The 18,954-nt window shown below is 61.4% G+C and overlaps 3 protein-coding genes across 3 annotated transcripts in view; 2 read left to right on the top strand and 1 right to left on the bottom strand.

The window, feature by feature from the left end:
- Positions 1 to 13,857, top strand: part of CFAP74 (cilia and flagella associated protein 74) — an 85,642-nt gene extending 71,785 nt beyond the window's left edge. The window contains exons 26-40 of the mRNA XM_061187180.1: positions 5,105 to 5,381; positions 6,457 to 6,555; positions 7,370 to 7,509; positions 8,145 to 8,279; positions 8,437 to 8,546; positions 8,676 to 8,731; positions 8,841 to 8,960; positions 9,247 to 9,402; positions 10,086 to 10,212; positions 10,359 to 10,513; positions 10,767 to 10,903; positions 11,118 to 11,274; positions 11,488 to 11,622; positions 11,819 to 12,365; positions 13,816 to 13,857. Of these exons, the coding sequence (XP_061043163.1) occupies positions 5,105 to 5,381; positions 6,457 to 6,555; positions 7,370 to 7,509; positions 8,145 to 8,279; positions 8,437 to 8,546; positions 8,676 to 8,731; positions 8,841 to 8,960; positions 9,247 to 9,402; positions 10,086 to 10,212; positions 10,359 to 10,513; positions 10,767 to 10,903; positions 11,118 to 11,274; positions 11,488 to 11,622; positions 11,819 to 11,920 (1,906 nt within the window). The 3' untranslated portion in view covers positions 11,921 to 12,365; positions 13,816 to 13,857. The remainder of the gene's footprint in view (positions 1 to 5,104; positions 5,382 to 6,456; positions 6,556 to 7,369; positions 7,510 to 8,144; positions 8,280 to 8,436; positions 8,547 to 8,675; positions 8,732 to 8,840; positions 8,961 to 9,246; positions 9,403 to 10,085; positions 10,213 to 10,358; positions 10,514 to 10,766; positions 10,904 to 11,117; positions 11,275 to 11,487; positions 11,623 to 11,818; positions 12,366 to 13,815) is intronic.
- A 489-nt stretch (positions 13,858 to 14,346) lies between these two features.
- TMEM52 (transmembrane protein 52) lies at positions 14,347 to 16,382 on the top strand. The gene is made up of 5 exons (XM_061184162.1): positions 14,347 to 14,547; positions 14,629 to 14,672; positions 14,788 to 14,829; positions 15,473 to 15,651; positions 15,761 to 16,382. Exons 1-5 carry the CDS (start codon positions 14,347 to 14,349, stop codon positions 16,024 to 16,026), a joined length of 732 nt encoding a protein of 243 aa, XP_061040145.1. The 3' UTR covers positions 16,027 to 16,382.
- Positions 16,383 to 16,795: 413 nt separating this feature from the next.
- Positions 16,796 to 17,769, bottom strand: CALML6 (calmodulin like 6). Its single transcript, XM_061187181.1, is given in 6 exon segments — positions 16,796 to 16,842; positions 16,917 to 17,017; positions 17,087 to 17,231; positions 17,331 to 17,571; positions 17,574 to 17,723; positions 17,725 to 17,769. Coding segments are annotated over 6 exon segments (729 nt in total).
- Between the last annotated feature and the right edge of the window lie 1,185 nt (positions 17,770 to 18,954).

Raw genomic sequence — 18,954 nt, forward strand, 5'->3', positions numbered from 1 at the left:
CTTCAAGAACTATCTACATATAAATTGAAACTGCCAAAAACTCAGCCAGGAGCCGTCTTGGGGAGGCTAGAAAAGCTCGAACTGTGAGGCCTCAGGAATTAAAGCAGTGCGTGCAGAGCCCAGAGGAGATAGATAGATAAATAAATATTTAGGCAAAAAAATTTTTTTAAACATGACAGAAAAGGAAACAAAAATGGGCAATAAAAAAAAAAAATATATATATATATATATATATATATATATTTTTTTTTTTTTTTTTTTTTTTTTTTTTTTTCCCTAGGAAGAGATGGCTTTATTTTTCTGCCGGGCAGAAGGGAAGACACAGCAAGAACAGTGCCCCCCCTCCTTTGCTAAACAGTCACAGCTGGCATCAGGCAGCCCCACAATTGGGTCTTTTTGTCTCTGGGTTATTGGCCTGCGACTTTTTTTCTGAAATGCAAATGCTACAAGGGAGTGCAGGATGTAATTCACATAGTGTTAAAGAGTAATAGGTTAGCTTTGTGAAGTACAAATCTAGTTACAGACACTACAGATTAGTAACAGTTAAAAAACAAAAAACAAAAAACTAGGAGTGATTAACTCTTTCAGGCCAGTTTATGTTTCTTCTCTAGCCTGTTCACTGCTCCCTTTATTTTCCTTGTTCTCAGGAGAGGGAAAACTTCATTTCTATTTTTGCTGCAAACTAATTCCCCACTGCTAGTTCATTCCCTCCATATCAATGGAGGAAGGGAAACGGGCGTCGTTCTTGTCTGGCTGAGGACAAAACTTCAGTTTTGCTCCACTTGACAAACACCAGCTGTCCGGCCCAGGGGCCCATCTATCTCCTATTTCAAATCCCCCCCCAAGAGACGTGAACCCCAAGAAATCTTTATTGGGAGGATGAGGGATGACGGCCTGTCTTCTGTAGCTTCTTCAGGCTGGCAAGGGGCTCGTAGACCCTACTTAGTTGGGGTCATGGAGCTCTTGCCCTGTCTAATTAAGGGCCCCAGGGTGACTTCTGTTGTTGTTTTGGCAGGATCTGTTCTGAGAAATGGCTGGAATCTTTGCATCATCATTATCTTGATGTAAACCTATTGTAATCTGATAAGGATCCTTCCATCCAGTTTGGAGACAGTCCTTTAAATTATGTCTTTTCCAGTATGTATAATGCCCTGGTTGTAGGTCGTGGGGCATCTGATCAGATCTAGGTGAATTCCTCCCTTTTCAAGTTCCCGAAAATACCTTGAGATTTCTGTACCTGTTAGTGAGGTAGCCTTCCTAATTTATCTGCTAAAGCTGCTGGGGACTCAAGAGTTTCCAGTCTCGTAGGTGCTGACGGGTGCGTCGCGACTTCCGTATGCACTCTTTCTGATCCTCCAATATTTAGTGTTTTCTCGGAGTGGAAGTCCAGGCCGGCGCGGGCAAGAGAAGAGAAGGTGCCCTCAAGGCAAAAGAAGCCTCGGCCGCTGCTAGGTCAGCCTCTCCCCCATTCTCCACCACAGCCTCGGAGGTCCGCAGCCGAGTCGGCGGGCTGGGTGTGATCAGGCACAGCCCTGTGGCAGGGAGTCCGTGGCGATCTGGACTCAGAGATACCCTCCAACCCTCCGCTCTCCTGAAGGAGGCTGGCGTGGAGAGAGATTCCCGAGCTTCCGATCAAACCAAGGGGCCCTGTGGGGCCCAATAAATATATTTTTAAATGCAAAAAATTTTTTAAAAAGTTTAAAAGCTTCCCAAAATGAAAGATGCAGATGGCTTCACTGATGAGTTCTTCCAAACATTTAAAGAAAAAATGATGCCAATTTTACACAAATCTTCCAGAGAACAGGAGATGGGAAATCTTGCTGCCCTCAGCCCAGTGCTGCTGCTGCTGATGATGTTAATGATGATGTTAATGATGATGATGATGAAGATGATGATGGAGATGGAGGTGGTGATGACGGTGATGTTGATAATGATGATGGTGATTATGATGATGGTGGTGATGATGATGGTGGTGATGATGATGATGGTGGTGGTGATGGTGATGATGGAGATGGAGATGGTGATGATGGTGATGTTGATAATGATGATGGTGATGATAGTGATGATGATAGTGATGGTAACGATGATGATGGTGATGGTGATGATTGTGATGGTGATGATGGTGATGGTGACAATGATGATGGTGATGGTGACGATGATGATGATGATGGTGATGGTGACGATGATAGTGATGGTGATGGTGACGATGATGGTGATGGTGGTGATTATGATGATGGTGGTGATGATGGTGATGATGGAGATGGAGATGGAGATGGTGATGATGATGGTGATGATGGTGATGATGGAGATGGAGGTGGTGATGATGATGATGGTGATGATGGTGATGATGGAGATGGAGGTGGTGATGATGGTGATGTTGATAATGATGATGGTGATTATGATGATGGTGGTGATGATGATGGTGGTGATGATGATGATGGTGGTGGTGATGGTGATGATGGAGATGGTGATGATGATGGTGATGATGGTGATGATGGAGATGGAGGTGGTGATGATGGTGATGTTGATAATGATGATAGTGATGATGATAGTGATGGTAACGATGATGATGGTGATGGTGATGATTGTGATGGTGATGATGGTGATGGTGACAATGATGATGGTGATGGTGACGATGATGATGATGATGGTGATGGTGACGATGATAGTGATGGTGATGGTGACGATGATGGTGATGGTGGTGATTATGATGATGGTGGTGATGATGATGATGGTGGTGATGATGGTGATGATGGAGATGGAGATGGAGATGGTGATGATGATGGTGATGATGGTGATGATGGAGATGGAGGTGGTGATGATGATGATGGTGATGATGGTGATGATGGAGATGGAGGTGGTGATGATGGTGATGTTGATAATGATGATAGTGATGATGATAGTGATGGTAACGATGATGATGGTAATGGTGATGATTGTGATGGTGATGATGGTGATGGTGACAATGATGATAGTGATGGTGACGATGATGATGGTGATGGTGACGATGATGATAGTGATGGTGACAATGATGGTGATGGTGACGATGGTGATGGTGGTGACGATGATGATGGTGGCGATGGTGATGATAATGGTGGTGGTGGTGATGCTGATGACAGTGATGGTGATGGTGATGGTGGTGACGATGATGATGGTGGTGATGGTGATGGTGGTGATGATGGTAGTGGTGGTGATGATGGTGGTGGTGATGATGGTGATGGTGACGATGATGGTGATGGTGGTGACGATGATGATGGTGGTGATGGTGATGGTGGTGATGATGGTGATGGTGATGATGGTGGTGATGGTGATGGTGATGATGGTGGTGGTGATGATGGTGATGGTGGTGATGGTGATGATGGGGATGATGATGATGGGGATGAAGGTGATGATGATGATGATGGGGATGATGAAGATGGTGGTGATAATGGTGATGATGGTGATGATGATGATGGTGATGACATTCTGGAGGTCAGGCACACCCCCAGAGCCGGGCTGATTGTCCCCTGGGCCTGGCCCCTGTGACGGGCACCAGCTGCCTGTGTGACCAGATAAAAGAAGCTGGAGGCTCGCACGCAGCTAGGCAGGGAGGCCAGGCACGTTGCATGTCTGCCTCTGGGGTCAGGAGAACATTCCCCACATGCTGATGGGCTCATCTCACCTCAGTGGTTTTTGAGGGGGAGAGAAACATGTATAGCGTGCACGGAGATAAAAGCATTTTCTCAGCAAACGTGGCACTGGGTGTCCTGGGTGAACCTGCTGCCTGCAGGTCACAGCATCTGCCTGGGCCTGGGTGACGGGACCTGACGGTCTTTCCCTGCAGCAAAGTGGAGCAGGACCTGAGAGAGCCACGCGGGGCTCCTCAGAGGGACATCGGAAGACGCATGGTCACAAGAATGGAAAGGAAGGGGCTGGAGGGGACTTGGGTGGGCCCCCCACCCCTGGTTCCCAGGTCAACGGAGCAAGGCCACAGGCCGCGTCCCTCACAGGCCCTTGAACCAGCTGGGAAACAGCTCCATCACCTTCCTGAAGTGACTCTAGGCAGCTCTTACTTTTTATATGTAATGATTATCACATTCCATACATTTGTGCTTTTTCAATTAATTAATTTCTAACAATAACCTCAATGACATCTCCACCCAGAAGGAATTTTTTTAACATTTAGAGCCTGTGGTCACAGGACACAAAAATATACATTGAAATATTTCAACCTATGAACACATTTTTGTTACGGACAAGTATGACAGGGCCATTGACATCACCTCATAAAGCATTAAAACATATGTAATTAGGATAAAATCCAATGGCACGAGTGCAATGGAAATAGGAGTTCAAAGAAACATGGAATGTAAATTTTCCACTGATTAAAATACAAAATACCTGTTCTTTTTTTAAAACCGAATGGTGGCAAGAATCAATTCACTATGGTATATAGATTCCCATGTTTATATTTAAAGAGTAATTTATCAGGTTTTTAAAAATATTTATTGATTTGGCTGTGCCGGGTCTTAGTTGCGGCATGCAGGATCTTTAGTTGCAACATGTGGGATCTAGTTCCCTGACCAGGAATCAAACGCAGGCCCCCTGCATTGGGAGTGCAGTCTTAACCACTGGACCACCAGGGAAGTCCCCTATCAGTTTTATTTTTTTATTTTTTTTTTGGCTGTGTTGGGTCTTCGTTTCTGTGCGAGGGCTTTCTCTAGTTGTGGCAAGCGGGGGCCACTCTTCATCGCGGTGCGCGGGCCTCTCACTGTCGCGGCCTCTCTTGTTGCGGAGCACAGGCTCCAGACGCGCAGGCTCAGTAGTTGTGGCTCACGGGCCCAGTCGCTCCGCGGCATGTGGGATCTTCCCAGACCAGGGCTCGAACCCGTGTCCCCTGCATTGGCAGGCAGATTCTCAACCACTGCGCCACCAGGGAAGCCCCAGTTTTAGTTTTTAAATGTCAGTGAATATTTAAGGAAATAAGCCAGAAATTACCTCCTTTGCAACTGTTTAAACTTGTGATTAAAATTTTAACTATCTAATTAAAATGTGCACAGGGGCACAAAGTATTTTCAAAATTTACTAAAATTTTGAGCTGAGCTGCCCACGCTGTCACTTCCAGGTGCTTCAAGCTGACGTGCCGGGCCGTGGGTGTCCACCCGCCCTTGGAGCTGTCCCACTACCAGGTCAAGTTTGCGGCCACCTCCTTGTACGACACGTCGGTGGCCACCCTGTACGTCATCAACTCCCGCCGGAGCAAGAACTCGCCGACGCCCTCGGTGCCGCGCATCGGCTTGGCGGACGCGTCCCCCGTGGGGCCCACGTCTTTCGAGTTCCTGCTGCCCCCAGACTCCCCCATCACCATCTCACCCTCGGTGGGCACCGTGTGGCCAGGAAAGGTGGGTGTGGGCCCCACGGGTGGGCCGGGGCGGGGCCAGCCCAGGGGGCCGGTCTCTACTCACCCTGGACCGCAGCGATTCAACCAGACAGCAGACGTGGAGATCAACCTGGATGCTTATCAGACCCAAGCAGGCCACGGTGCCCTCCGCCCGGCCCAACTTGGCCCCAGAGGTGGGGCACCCACGGGCAGCTGACCCCACAGGCCCTCGGCTGGAGGCTGCAGCAGCTCAGGCTGAGGGCGGGTGTGCAGCCCTTGGGTCTCACAGCAGATGGGCACAGAGGCCACACAGCGCCTGGTCACCAGGAGCACAGCTGCCTGTCCACTGGTTGATGGCTGAAAGGGTTCCCCACCACTGCTTTTGCTGATAAAGCAGAAGGAGCCCGGGCCTGGAGGCAGAGACTCCCCGGGGCCATCACAGCCTCTCTGAGCTGAATTCCTTACCTTCAAGAGTCAGGGGTGACAGCCACTGTGAGGGGACTCAGTGGGGAGGGGCACGTGCAGGGCCTGGACCCGGGCAGTGTTTCAGTAAGTGGTTACTGAAGTGCATTTTATTAGACTGAGGAAACTCAGCTTAAGTCATGGGTCTCGTCTCCAAGGGGCCACTGCAGCCGCTACCCACCCCTGCTCCCTTGCCGCACTGAGCACGGGGCAGGCCGTGGTGAGTGGACCCCCTGGGGACCCGGGGCCGTCCCGGGGGTGGACTTCGAGGTGGACGTGCTTCAGGAAGGGGGGCAGGTGGGAGTGCAGGCACTCACCCCCAAGTCTCAGTGGCTGACCACAAACGTTCCCTTCTCACTCGTGCCCCGTGGGCAGTGGGCTGGTCCGTCACGGGGACCCCCCTCCGCATGGTGAGCGGGGCTGGGTGATCATGTCTGCAGCCACCCCAGCTTCCGGGGGCAGAGGTCAGGAAGGACCTTCCAGAAGGGCTCGTCTAAGCTGAGACCCCAAAGAAGAGATGGGGTATCACCCCAGGATGTCCAAGAGCGTGACCAGGGGATCCCGGCGGCGGCGGCAGCAGGGTGCTGGGGGGCACCCACAGGGGCCCCTCTGCCCTCCAGCCTCTCTCCTCACAGAGGTGCCTGGTCCGGGTGGCCTTCCGGCCCGTGCTGCCCAGCGAGCTGATCCACCAGGAAGCCTTGCAAGCCCTGACCAAAGAAGCTGAGGCCAAATCGGTACATGGCGGGGGGGTGGGGGGAGCCTGGGGGGGGGACGGGGGTGCTGCCCGCTGTGCACCAGGCCGCTGCACAAAGGCTTGGGAACAAACCCCACCGGCCTTGAGGCTGGGGGGCCAGGGGCCCAGGAGCCCTGGGCAGACTTTTCTGGAGCCTTGTGTGTGTGGAACTGTTTCAAGAGGTTAACACTTTTTCTTGGCAAGGCTCCTCCCTCCCCTCTTGAAAGCATCGGTAGGCGGGGTGGATCCCCAGACGGTGGTCCCGGGAGGGTGGGCCAGGCCCCTCTGCACTGGTTAGCAGGGGGCTTGCCCTTACAATGGAGGGGGAACAGATAAACCTCAAAGGGGCCTGTGAATCCTAGCAAGTTCAGGCCTGGAGAGGCAGCCACCGCCGGGCTCCTGCCAGGAAAGGGCGTCCAACAGAGCTGGGCAGTCACAGCCCAGGGCCTGCCTGCTGCTGCCCTGGGGACGCAGAGAGCCCCGCGACTCCCCCCGGCCTCTGGGTCCTGATCTTGAGCACCCGTGCTGTCATAGCAAGCGCAGGAGGAGGGGCAGGGCCTGCAGCCTGCTGGCAGGGCAGTGAGGCTGGGGGCAGGGCACAGGGACCAGGACCCCCAGGTCGGCCAGCCCTTCACCCTGCCCTGCCCCGGGCCTCGGTCTCCCTGATGGTAAAGACAGACACTGGGGTCGCCGCACCTGCCGACGGTCTCCCCCAGGGAGCAGCTTGGAGTTTGGGCCCCTGGGTTCCTGCCCTGGGCGGTCTGCCGGGAGCAGAGTCCCCGGGGCAGCCCCACAGTTGGCCTCCCACCTCGCAGTCCCAAAAGGACACGGCCACCCAGAGGAAGGACAAGCGGAGACAGTCCTTCTCCACACTGTGGCTGCAGAACCGAGACCGGCTGTTCCAGGCCTCTGCCTCCCAGCCCCCGGAGCTGCAGAAAGAGGACCTCACGTCCAGGTGGGCCCGAGAGAAGGCTGCCCCCCACAGAGACTTCCCCCACCTGGAGCAGAGCTGTTTTGAGCCTTGTGACTGGAAGTCCGGGGTGGGCCTGGCTTCAGGTACAGCTGGAACCAGGAGCTGCCTTCCTGGGCACCTGCTCACCTCCTTCCCCTGGGGCCCTAGGGCCCAGGGTCCCTGTGAGCAACCTCAGTCCAGGGGCTGGGGAGATGCTGAGCCCCTGACTCCCATGTTCCCAGCTCAGCAACCCCAGCCTCCCCAGCTGCCAAACGAGCTCCAGAGAACTCCAGTGGGCTTAAGCCACTTGCCAGCCCTGGACCCTTGCCTGTGGCTCCAGGAACATGGCTCTCTGGTTAGATGCCTGACCGGACCCTGGGGGAGGGGGGAGGCCGCCACAGCAACCAGGGAAGGGGTGAGAAAACCAGCTGGTCAGACAAAACTGGGACAGCCACAGCCTGGGCCACAGCGTGGCCCCCCAAGGCTGCCACCCCATACCCTCTGGCCCAGGGCCCAGGGCCCTGGGGAGCAGGCATGGCCTTATGGACCCCTCCATGGAGGGCAGCGCGGGGCCTCTTGGGCCGCTGGGGGCAGCCTAGGGATAGGGGTGTGAGAGTACCTTGCCGGTTCCACTGCAGCTCCCAGGAATACCAGGCTGCGCAGGCCACCCTGACCAGATCTTTCCAGGGGAAGTTTGACAAGTTTGTGGTCCCCTGTGTTGTTGCCAGTGGTGACACCAAAGACAGGAAGGGGACGGAACCCCTGAGCTTCAGGTGCGGTGCTCTGGGCAGGGTGGGGCGTGGTCGGCCAAGAAGGCACTGTCCCCGCTCTGCAACCCCCCAGATCTGGGCGGGGCCAGCATGGGGTCAGGCTGAGAGGGCGGGGCATGCGGCGCCCACTCCGCCCTCAGCAGCTACCCGCCGCCCCCAGTCCCCACAACACCGTGTACCTGGAGCTGTGGTGTCCAGCGGTAGCACCATCCATTGTGGTGACGTCCGACAAAGGCAAGACCATCGCTGACTTCGGCGACATCGCTGTAGGTGTGTCCTGATCGGGCCCAGCCCCTCACGACCATCCTCCACCCATAGGGACCCAGGCACCCCGTCACCGCCCGAGCTCCCACGCCCCACCCCCAGGCCTGGGGCAGCGACCTGACTCCCCCGTTTCAGGACACCGCGGCATAAAGAAGGTCTCCATCCAGAACATCTCCCCCGAGGGTCTCGACGTATCCTTGTCCATACCCGGCCCAGGCAGCCTGCTGCAGGGGGACAGGGCTATCTGGTGAAGGGCTGCGGCCCCATACTTGCCACCCATCCTTGACGCTGGGCCATCAGCTGGAGTACTCCGTGCTGAACCCCAACGGCCCCTTTGTCCTTCTGAACCCCATCAGCAAGCTGGCGTCTGGAGAGACCCGGGTCCTGGAGCTGTCCTTCTACCCCCGTGAGAGCGTCCTGGTGAGTCCTAGGCCCACCCTGAGCCGGGCTGCAGCCCTGGGGCTCCACGGCCCCATTCTCCACTCTGCACACCTGCCAAGTGCCCAGGCCCGTAGTCATCCAGCCAGGCCCCGGGAGCCGCTGGTCCTCCTGGGCCCTGGCCTCTTGCTGGAAGGAGGAGGAGAAGGCCAGGGAGGTCCACGCCGTCTTAGGTCCCGCACGCCCTGACCCGGCTGCTCCGAGACGGAGCTCCCACACCTGCCTCTGACACGTGTCTGCTCCACGCTAAGGGACGTGGTCTCCACAGGCCCAGGAAATGCTGGATGTCATCACCAAGAGAGGCACGCTCTCCCTGGCCCTCGTGGGCACAGGCGTGGCGTCCGTGACCACGTGCTCCATTGAAGGAGGCGTCCTCAACATGGGCTACGCGATCGCCGGAGAATCCACCTCGGCGAGCTTCAAGGTAAAGCGCGTGGTGGGGACCCGGCACCTGCCCCGCCTCCTGGGAGGGGTCGTGCCCCAGGAGGGGGTCAGCCCTGCCTTGGTCAGGGAGCCAGTGCGGGTGCAGGCCGCTCCCACCCCACCCCCCAGCAGCGGTCACCTCCACGGCCCTCTGTAGCCAGAGAAGCTGAAGATGCACACCCTCCTCCCCCACCTCCCCGGTCCCTCTGCTGCCCGGCCTCCTCGCTGCTCCTGTCCTCCTGCCTCAGGGCCTTTGCGTGGGCTGCCCCGCTTGGGATCGAGGGAGCTCAGCTCAGGCACAGCTCAGGGGAGGGGCCGTGTGGGCTCCCCAACCCGGGCAGGAAGAGGCACGCCTGGCTCTCGCTGCTCCCCCAGGGTCCGAGGGACATGCCAACCTCAGGATGAAGCCACCCACAGGGCACCTGCCTCCTTGCCCGGTTTAGTCCAGGTCCTGACAGCAGAGCCCAGGCCAGGGACTCCCGGAAATGTTTTATGGGGGGATGGGGTGCTCTCAGGGGAAGAGGGTGAGGGCAGAGAAGAACCTGGGCAGGGATGCTGGTTCGGCTGAAGGCCAGCCTGAGCCTGACTGCCCAGGGTGTGGCCCGCGGGCAGCAGAGGGAGCTGAGACCTGGTGGCAGCAGCCTGGCCATCGGTTGGCCAGTGACTGAGCCCTGCTCCTTGCAGCTGCAAAACAATTCCCCGCTGCCCATCAAGTTCTCCGTGCAGTTGGACAGCCTCTCCACCAGGAGCGGAGACCAGCACCGGCTGCCGCAGTTCCTGGCCTCCCCGGCCCAGAGGACGGAAGTTGTGGGTGAGCTTTGCCGGCTGGGGGGGTGGTGACCGCTGCTGGGGAGGAGCCGGTCGAAGCGGGGGACTGTGCGGGGCGTGGGGGTGCGGGGCTGGGGGGCGCTGGGCGCTGCAGGGGGAGCCGGACCTGCCAGGCCGCCCTGCCCCCAGGCACGCAGAACTACAGCGGCCAGAGCGTGTTCAGCGTGGTCCCGGTGGAGGGCGTCATGGAGCCGGGCAGGGCGCAGGACTTCACCGTGACCTTCAGCCCGGACCATGAGAGCCTGTACTTCTCTGACCGGCTTCAGGTCATGCTCTTCGAAAAGGTGCGGCTCCAGGAGCCCAGCCTGGACCCCTGCTCCCGGCCCCACCCGCCGCGTCCGCGTGTCTGAGGCCCTCGCCCTCCCCCGAACGGCCCCACATTGGAGGCCTGTTGCCTGGGGGCTCTGCGTCAGGTTGGGGGTCATGAGGTGGAGAGACCGGAGTCCCGGGTCCCACAGGCCTGCACCCCAGCACTGCCCACTCCCAGAGCCCCATTCGCAGGGTCGCGGACCGAGTCTGCTGTGCTCCTGCCCCCAGAAAATCTCCCACCAGATCCTCCTGCAGGGCGCGGCCCGCAAGCACACGATGTTTGTGGAGGGCGGAGACCCCCTGGATGTGCCTGTGGAGTCCCTGACCGTGATGCCTGCCTGCGAGCCCCAGCGCAGAGAGGGTGAGCCCTCTGAAGTGCTGGGAGCCCCGGTGGGGGCGGGGCGGCGGTAGGAGGACCAGTCCTGCCCTGACCGCACCCTTGGCCCTGGGGGCCTGCGAGTAGGGCCAGCGTTCCTGGCCCATCCCCCAAAGCGGGCTGTCCTCGCCCAGCCCCGCCCGCTATCCTTGCCTGACCCAGCAGCTCCCGCACTCGCTTGGTGGTACCCCCCCTGCCCTGAGCCCCCAGCCAGGCCCTCCCTCTCCAGAAGCTGAGGAGCTGAAGCCCATCCTGGTAACCCTGGACTATGTCCAGCTGGGCACGGACACGCCGGCCCCACCTGCCACCCGAGAACTGCAGGTGGGCTGCATCCGGACCACCCAGCTGTCCCCAAAGAAGGTGACCGCAGCACTTCCCTGGCCTGCCTGGCACCTCTGCATCCACCACTGCCTGGGCAACCCAGGCCCCTCCTGGCCTTGCCCCCCGATAGGTGTGGGGTGGGCAGCCTGCTGGTCAGGGCTGAGAGGGCAGGTGCTGGGCTCCCTCATCCCCAGTCCCGCTGCCTCCCGGGAGCTGTGCCCGCCCACCTGCTGACACCACCAATGCCTGCAGACGGTCGAGTTCAGCCTGGACAGCATCGCGTCCCTGCAGCACAAGGGCTTCACCATCGAACCCTCCAAGGGCTTTGTGGAGCGCGGCCAGACCAAGACCATCAGCATCTCCTGGATGCCACCCATCGACTTTGATGTAGGTGCCTTGGACGGCGGCCAGGGAGCCTGCGAAAGCCACAGGCTGGGCAGGATGACAGCCCTGCCCCCACCCAGGGAGGGGACTGCGGGGGGGCCCTGGGCGGGTGAGGTGGGCAGCGCCGCGGCCGGAAAACATCTGTCCGCTGTGCCAGCTGACTGAGGGTCCCCCTCCTTCCCCGCCTCTCCCCTTCCAGCCGGACCACCCACTCATGGTGTCAGCCCTGCTGCAGCTCAGGGGGGACGTGAAGGAGACCTACAAGGTCCTCTTTGTAGCACAGGTGGTGTCCGGCCCCTGAGGCCACAGGAGTCTCTCCACGGAGGCCCCTCGGATCTTCCTGCCACATTCAAAGCCCTCCCCCGGTCTGTGGACCCAGCAGAGCCACCCAGGGGACTGGGACCTGGACATTCCCTGCTGGGCAGCTTCAAAAGGGTGGCCCCCCGCATGGCCCCATGGCCAGGGCACCCCAGCTCCACAGGCACGGCCACCTCCTGCTGCCCTGTGTCCAGTGAGTCCGGGGCCAAGGGCTCCTGTCCCAGCCCCACACTCAGAACCGGCAATGAGGCCAGTCCTGACCACAACCTGCTCCCAGCCTGAGCCCCTCAGAGCCCCCAGCCCCACCAGCACCCACCCAGCCTTTCAAGGTCCTGGAGGGGGGAAGAGCTGCGCCCACCGACCTGTCAATAAACCCTGCGTGAACCTGTGCATCCAGGCCTGCAGTGTGGGCCGCTGTGAGCCCTGGGGTGAGCCGTGAAGGAGAGATGGGGACAGAGTCCCGGGGGGGCAGCCCCTGCTTCTCACCCCCACTCACAAGTCAGTCCATAAAACAGTGAACTAGGTCTGGAAGACGGGGGAGCATCCTGAGCCCTGGGGGAACAGCTGGGCGTGGCGGGGGGGAGGGGGGCGGCTTGCGGGGCTGGGGTTGAGACCGGCCCACACCCAGAGAGGCCGGCGGGGAGGGAGGGGGGCAGCAGGCTCCAAAGCCCAGGCGGCCCCTTAGGCCTCCCTGCTCCTCCCAAGTTCCAGGGTCCCTGATGCCCCCAAGCAAGGAGTGAGCAAACGTCGGGGACACGCCCTCACTGTGTCCTCCCTCACAGCCCAGCCAGGGTCCGGGGGACACCCAGCCCATGAGTTTGGTTTTCCACTTTTCTGAAGTGAGTCTGGGCTCAGCCTTCTGGGTCCTGACCAGCTCTTCAAGGGAGAAGCCCCCAACTCCCAGCCCATGAGACCCTGTTGGGAGCTCAGAATAGTGCCTGCACCCAGCCCCTGCCTTCTGGGGAGCGGCAGGTTAGACACTGTCCCCACAAAGCCCACCCATCCGGGCCCCCTGTGTACAGCCCAGCACACCCAGCCGGCCCAAGCCACCCCCGTGCCTGCCCCCAGGCGAGCACACGCAGCCTTCCCGGGCAGGAGTGGAGGGCAAGGTGCATCTGGGGAATTTCCTGGGCACAGGCTTCAGGACACCAGCCTGGAGCCCTCACCCCACTTCATCGGTGCCCTTGGTGCCTGGAAGTCTGCCATCTCCCTAACCTGAGCCAGTGACAGGTGGCCACAGAGCAGCATTTTGCAGGACTTCAGTCTGGTGGGCAGACCCAGGTCCTTTCCTAGCCCTCACAGAGGCTGCTTTCTCACCAGGTGAGAAGAGAAGCCAGGGTCCTGCAGCCCAGGCCAGGCCCCAGAAGGAGGTCCTCCCTGCAGGGCACTACCCCTGCCTCCCCCCAGGCAGGCCCGCGGGAGGGGCACGCCACTCTCCTCTAAACCCTGGCCTGGCTCTCAGGGCTTAGAACCAGCGGGCCCTGGTACTCACTGCCCAAGGCCCTGCCTGCACTCCTGCCTGCTGGCTGGACCAGTGCCCATCCTCCTCCCTCCCACTCCTGAGCCGGGCCTCCAAAGCAGAATGGAGGAAGAGGGCGGCCAGGAGCCAAGCTCAGCCTGGCTGGAGCAGGGTGGGCAGGAGGGGCCCTGTGGGCCATGGTACAGCCTGGAAGTGCTGGACAGCTGCAGGACAGAGGCAGGACAGAGATCATGGAGCAGGTACCTGGCAGATCCAGGCATGAGAGAGCCTAGCCGAGGAGGCCCTGCCCTCAAGGAGCTGCAGTCACTTCCCCTCCAGTGGGGAGATGCTTGTGGAGTACGTCCTGAGTGCAATGAAGAAAAACACGACAGGGTAGCTTCTCCTCCCACCCTCCGCAGACAAGGCACACCACCCTGCACCTTGCCGTGCTGACCACCTCCCTTAGCCTGAGCGCCGGATGGCGGAGCGGAAGGCAGAGGGCAGCGAGCGCCCGCAGCGAGAGTGCACACTAAATGCAGTTGAACAGCGCGCTAGGAACGCCCCAGCGTCTTGACTGCTGCAACCCTTACCTTGAGCACCGGGGTGTGTGCGAGGCGTGGCCACGTGTGTCCTGGCCGCCACCCTCCGAGGCCACACCCTGTGCAGACCGGGCCACAACTGTTCAGGGTGCGCCCCGGTCCACCCCAAGCCCGACTGCAAGAAGCCAACGGGGCGAGACCGCCCCCCCCCCCCCCCCCCCCCCCGCGACCCTAGGCTGAGGAAACACAGAGAAGGCGGACCTGTTGGGAGGGCCAAGAGGTGGGGCTTGTGGGCGTGGCTTGTGTGGGCGGGGCCCTGGAGCGGGGGAATCTAGGGCCTGCCCAGAGCCTGCGGGGGCGGGGCCGCTAAAGGGCGCGGCTAACCTTGGGCGGAGGGTTGGGGCGAGGCACATGGGCGTGGCTACAGGGCGAGCCCTCCAATGGACGCGGTCTCGGGGGGCGGGGTTTGCTCTGGGTGGGGCCTGGGGGCGGGGCCTCCATAAAGCCTCGAGGCTAGTTGGCTCGCGCTTCCCGTCGGCGCTGAGCATGTTCGCTAGCACCCTAGGTGAACGCGGGCTCCTGCTGCTGCCGCCGCTCCTGCCGCTGCCGCAGGTGGGTCGCGGGGCGCTCGTGCACCGCGGGGCGGGTCGGCGCTCGGCGCGCCCTGGCCCGGGCTCACCCCTGTTCCCACAGGTGGCGCTGGGTTTCGCGGAAGGCAGCTGCGACCCCTCGGATCAGTAAGTGGTGGGGGGGAGGGAGGGAGCGGGGGCCTGGCCCCACCCTGGGGGAGGCTCGGGTGGGGCGGTCGGCCGGGCCCTGCCTCGCCTGCTCCAGGTGCCGCCGTCCCCGCAGGTGCCCGCCCCAGGCCCGCTGGAGCAGCCTGTGGCACGTGGGGTAAGTGGAGGCCGCGGCGCGCAGCCGGGTGCGACGGTTCTCCCCCGGGCCAGGCCCACCAGACCCCCACCCCGCCTGGTTCCACGGCTGAGGAGTCGCCAGCACTGTCCCCCTCCGGGGCCGCTGGCGGGAAGGCGCTGGGGCCCGCAGAGCCTGGCATGCCGACCCCAGCCTCCTCCCCCAGCACCAGGGGCGACCTCCTGCGTGGGTCCTGCCTGAGTTCCCCATGGCTAGGGACACCCCCGGGGCCCTTGGCAGGACTTGCCCTGTAGCCTGCTTGCCCACCTCCCACTCCCTCGCTCCCCGCCCCTGTGGGAGGCCCCTGTGAACATGGTCATTGGTCTGGGCACAGGACTGTGCAGTCGGTCTGGGACAGTGTGTCCTGGGAGTAAGCCCAAGGCCACTTGTGGCCAGCCCTGGAGAGACAGCCAGCGCAGGCCAGCAGCAGGAGGCCAGGCCGGGCCAGCTCCTCAGGCCCAGCCCTGGCCAGGAGGAGGTCTCCGGCCTGGAGAGAGAGTCCCTGGTTGTCTTTTATCCTATCCATTGCCTTGTCTTGGGTAGCTGAGCTGTGACTGCCCCCAGGGAGCGGGCGCCCAGTGGCCAGGGGTCCGTCCAGCGGCGGGTCTGGCTCCTCCCCGCCCAGGCTTATCCTGCTCACTGTCATCCTGCTGCTGCTGTGTGGGGTCACGGCCAGCTGTGTCCGGTTCTGCTGTCTCCGGAAGCGGGCGCACGCCCAGCCACGCCTGCCATCAGCACCTGAGCCTTGCGACCCGACAGCCATCCCCGCGGACAGTGACAGCCCCATGCACAGCACTGTGTCATGTGAGTGCCGGCAGACCTCACCCGGCGGCCCACCTGCCTGAAGGGGCGGCAGGGGACTGGTGAGGGCCAGACCCACCCATCCCCACAAACCCATGCTGGTTCCCTGCAGCCTACAGCTCCGTGCAGTACCCGCTGGGCATGCGGCTGCCCCTGCCCTTTGGGGAGCTGGACCTCGACTCTATGACCCCTCCCGCCTACAGCCTGTATGCCCCTGAGCTGCCGCCCTCCTACGAAGAGGCCGTCAAGATGGCTAAAACCAGACAGGAAGAGCCACCCCCCTCCCAGGAGCCCAGCCCTCTTCCTGAGGCCTCATGCCTAGAGCCCCCTCCAGGACCCCAGGAGTGGGGCCGCAATGCCCAACACCCCTGGCTGTAGCCCTGGTGCCCCCGGAGGGGGCAGGAAAGCTCTCCCGAGCCTCCCGATGCCATCAGCCACTCTGTGCTCACAGGGGACTGTGCAAGGGCACCCCAGCCCACCCTCACCATCCTTCCCCCCCAGGAAGGCCAGCCGTCCGGCACATTGCTGCAGCCCTGGCCTCGTTGCTATGTAACGCTGGGCATCTGAGCCAGCCGGCCCTGTGTTGGCCACACACACACACACACACACACACACACACACGCTGCTACATTCAGCCCTGGCCCCTGGCCCAGGCCCAGCAGGCCCTCAGCCCAGATGAGGCCCCACGGACCTAAGCCTCAGGGCTCAGGGCCTGCTGTGATGTCTACAGCTTTTTGGAGAGATAATAAAGTTTCTATCTAAGTGATCTCCGTATGGAGGAAAGAGCTCCAGGAGGGGCCCTCGGGCAGCTGCCTCCCAGGGCAGGCAGGCAGTGTGAGTAGGTGGTCCTCAACCTATGCCCAGCCTGGCCTTCCGGCTGGTGTCCAGAGCCCAGAGCTGGGCTGTAGGCAGTGTCAGGTGTCCCACAGAAGTGATGGCCCAAGTGTGATGGGCAGCTCAGGAGAACCCTCTCCCTTCTCCAGACCCACAGCTTTGCATCCCCTTTTTCCAGCCTTGTGACAGTGGAGCACACACGAGTCTGGCTGGAGCGTTTATTGGCCACGGAGCTGGCGTGGGGTGGATGGCAGGGTGGGCAGCAGGGTGATGGCAGCAGGCAGCGGGCTTCCCACGGCCGCAGTGGCTGCTCCTACTGGACCAGCTTGAAGGACTCCCCAGTCATCATGGCCACGAACTCTGAGAGCGGAGGGACAAGTCAGAACCCTGGCCCGACCCGGCCGCCGGGCTCCCGGGGCCCATCCCCCACTCACCCTCGTGGTCGATGGTCCCGTCCCCGTCCTTGTCGGCTTCCTTCATCATCTGCTCGGCCTCCACCTCGCTGAGGGGCTCGCCCGCATGCGTGAGCACGTACCTGCGGAGCCGGCACTGAGCGGCAGCCAGCGGGGGGCCCCGCCACCCCCGCGCCCGGCCCGGGCCCTACGTGAGCGTGCCCCAGTCGATGTAGCCCTTGCCCTCCTTGTCGAAGATGCGGAAGGCCGCCCTGAGCTCACTCTCCTGGTTCTGGGCCTTCTCCCAGTACACGCCCATCCGCGCCAGGAAGCCCTTGCAGTTGAAGAACCCTTTCTCTGCAGGGAGCAAGCGGCGGGTGCCCGAGTGAGGGCGGCGAGCCCCTCCCCACTCACGCCCAGCTGACACCGCCCCCCGGCTGCCCCGGCCGGCCTCGCTCTCTCTGTCCACGTCCGTGGAGGCCAGCTCGCTCTTGGCGGGGTTGGTGCCCCGCAGACTCATGAGCCGCTCCAGCTCGTCCGTCTTCACCGCCCCGTTGCCCTCCTCGTCAAACATCTCAGAGACCCCCTTGTACTCCTTGATCTGCTCCGCCGTCAGGCGCTCCGTCTGTGGGGACACGGGCCCAGGCTCGCCAGGGGCCCCTCCACCCCTCAGTCCGGGGGAGGCTGGAGGCCCCAGGACACGAGGCCCAAGGCCCCCGGCCCCAGCCCAGAGCAGGCTTGAGGCCAGGCGGCACAGGGGTGGGTGGTGAGGGGAGAGCAGGGCTCCGCGAGGCCACTCAAAGGGGACGGCGCTCGAGGCAGGGGCAGGCCAGCCATGTGAGAGTGCAGTAGGGGCAGCACTGGACAGCCAGTGAGGCCAGGGGAGGGACACCATGGACCAGCGTGGGGAGGAGCCTGACCTGGGGGCCAGGGTGAAAGCCCCAGCCTGTTCTGGAATCCCAGAGGGATAGTCCAGGGCCGGGCCACCCCGCCTGCCACCGTCCCGGCCGCTTTCCGAAAGGGCTGCTCCGGCCTGGCCCCCAGAGCAAGGGCGGCACCAGTGGCTGGCAGGGCCCGGCCTCGGGCCCCCCACTCCGCGCTCTCTGCCCAGCCTCATTGGACGTCTTCCTCAGGTGCCCAGAGACCCTCCCACCTTTGATCACGGCCCCAGCCTGATCCCTGTGTGCATAGAGGCCTGCCCGTCCTCTCTCCCCCGGGCACTGCGCCCAGCTCCCGCGGGACCGCCCAGCCCAGCCCACCGGGGGCTCTGCCGGGCGCCGGGAGCAGCCTTACCATGTCTGTGGCCGGCTGAGGGGACACTGCACGGTGGCGCTGGAGCTGCTGTGGGCAGAGTACAAGGGGCAGAGGGGGCGGCTGAGTTTTAGCGGGCCCAGCTGCCCGGGGTCCCTGGGGTCCAGATTCCAAGAGCCTTTTATGGCCAGGAGATCCTGTCAGCCCTAGTTTGGGACAGGTTGGCCCTTCCCCACGTGGCCCTTCCTGGCCTGAGCAGCCCCTCACCCCAGAGCTCCCTCTCTGACCCTGGGTCCCAGCCAAGGCCCCCCTGGGCCACGGCAAGGATGGACATCGTGGGCCGGGGCAGGAGAGGGGCCGTTCCCTTCTCCCCAGTGAGCCCCTTCCCCCGACTGTGCAGCGGGAGGCCCCATGGGCTGTCATCACTTCTTGGTGAGGGCTCTTGTTGACGGCCCTCCCTGGCCAGGTGTCGCCCTCACATCCCCAAGGACCCAGGGCCCAGCATGGTGCCAGCACTTTGCAGACATTCTCTAAAGACAGGTTCAATAAACAAATGCACTGGGGTCCCCCTCTGGCCACCCTGCGCAGAAGGGGCTGGGGGTCCACAGTCCCAGGAGAAGACAGCTGGCCACGAGCTAGGGGCGAGAGAAGGCGGAGCAGACAGGACCAGGGGGCCGGACTGGCCATGGGGAGGCCAGCCAGGTGTCCTCTGGGCGGTCAGGGGCTATTCTCAGGGAAACCTGACCCCCTTCCACTCAGAAGAGCAAAGCTGGCTCCCGAGGGAGCCCCGTGGCCTGGCTGTTTAGTAACAAGACGCCACCGCAGCACA

The sequence above is a fragment of the Eubalaena glacialis genome, chromosome 3, assembly GCF_028564815.1.
Source record: "Eubalaena glacialis isolate mEubGla1 chromosome 3, mEubGla1.1.hap2.+ XY, whole genome shotgun sequence".
Lineage (NCBI taxonomy): Eukaryota > Metazoa > Chordata > Mammalia > Artiodactyla > Balaenidae > Eubalaena > Eubalaena glacialis.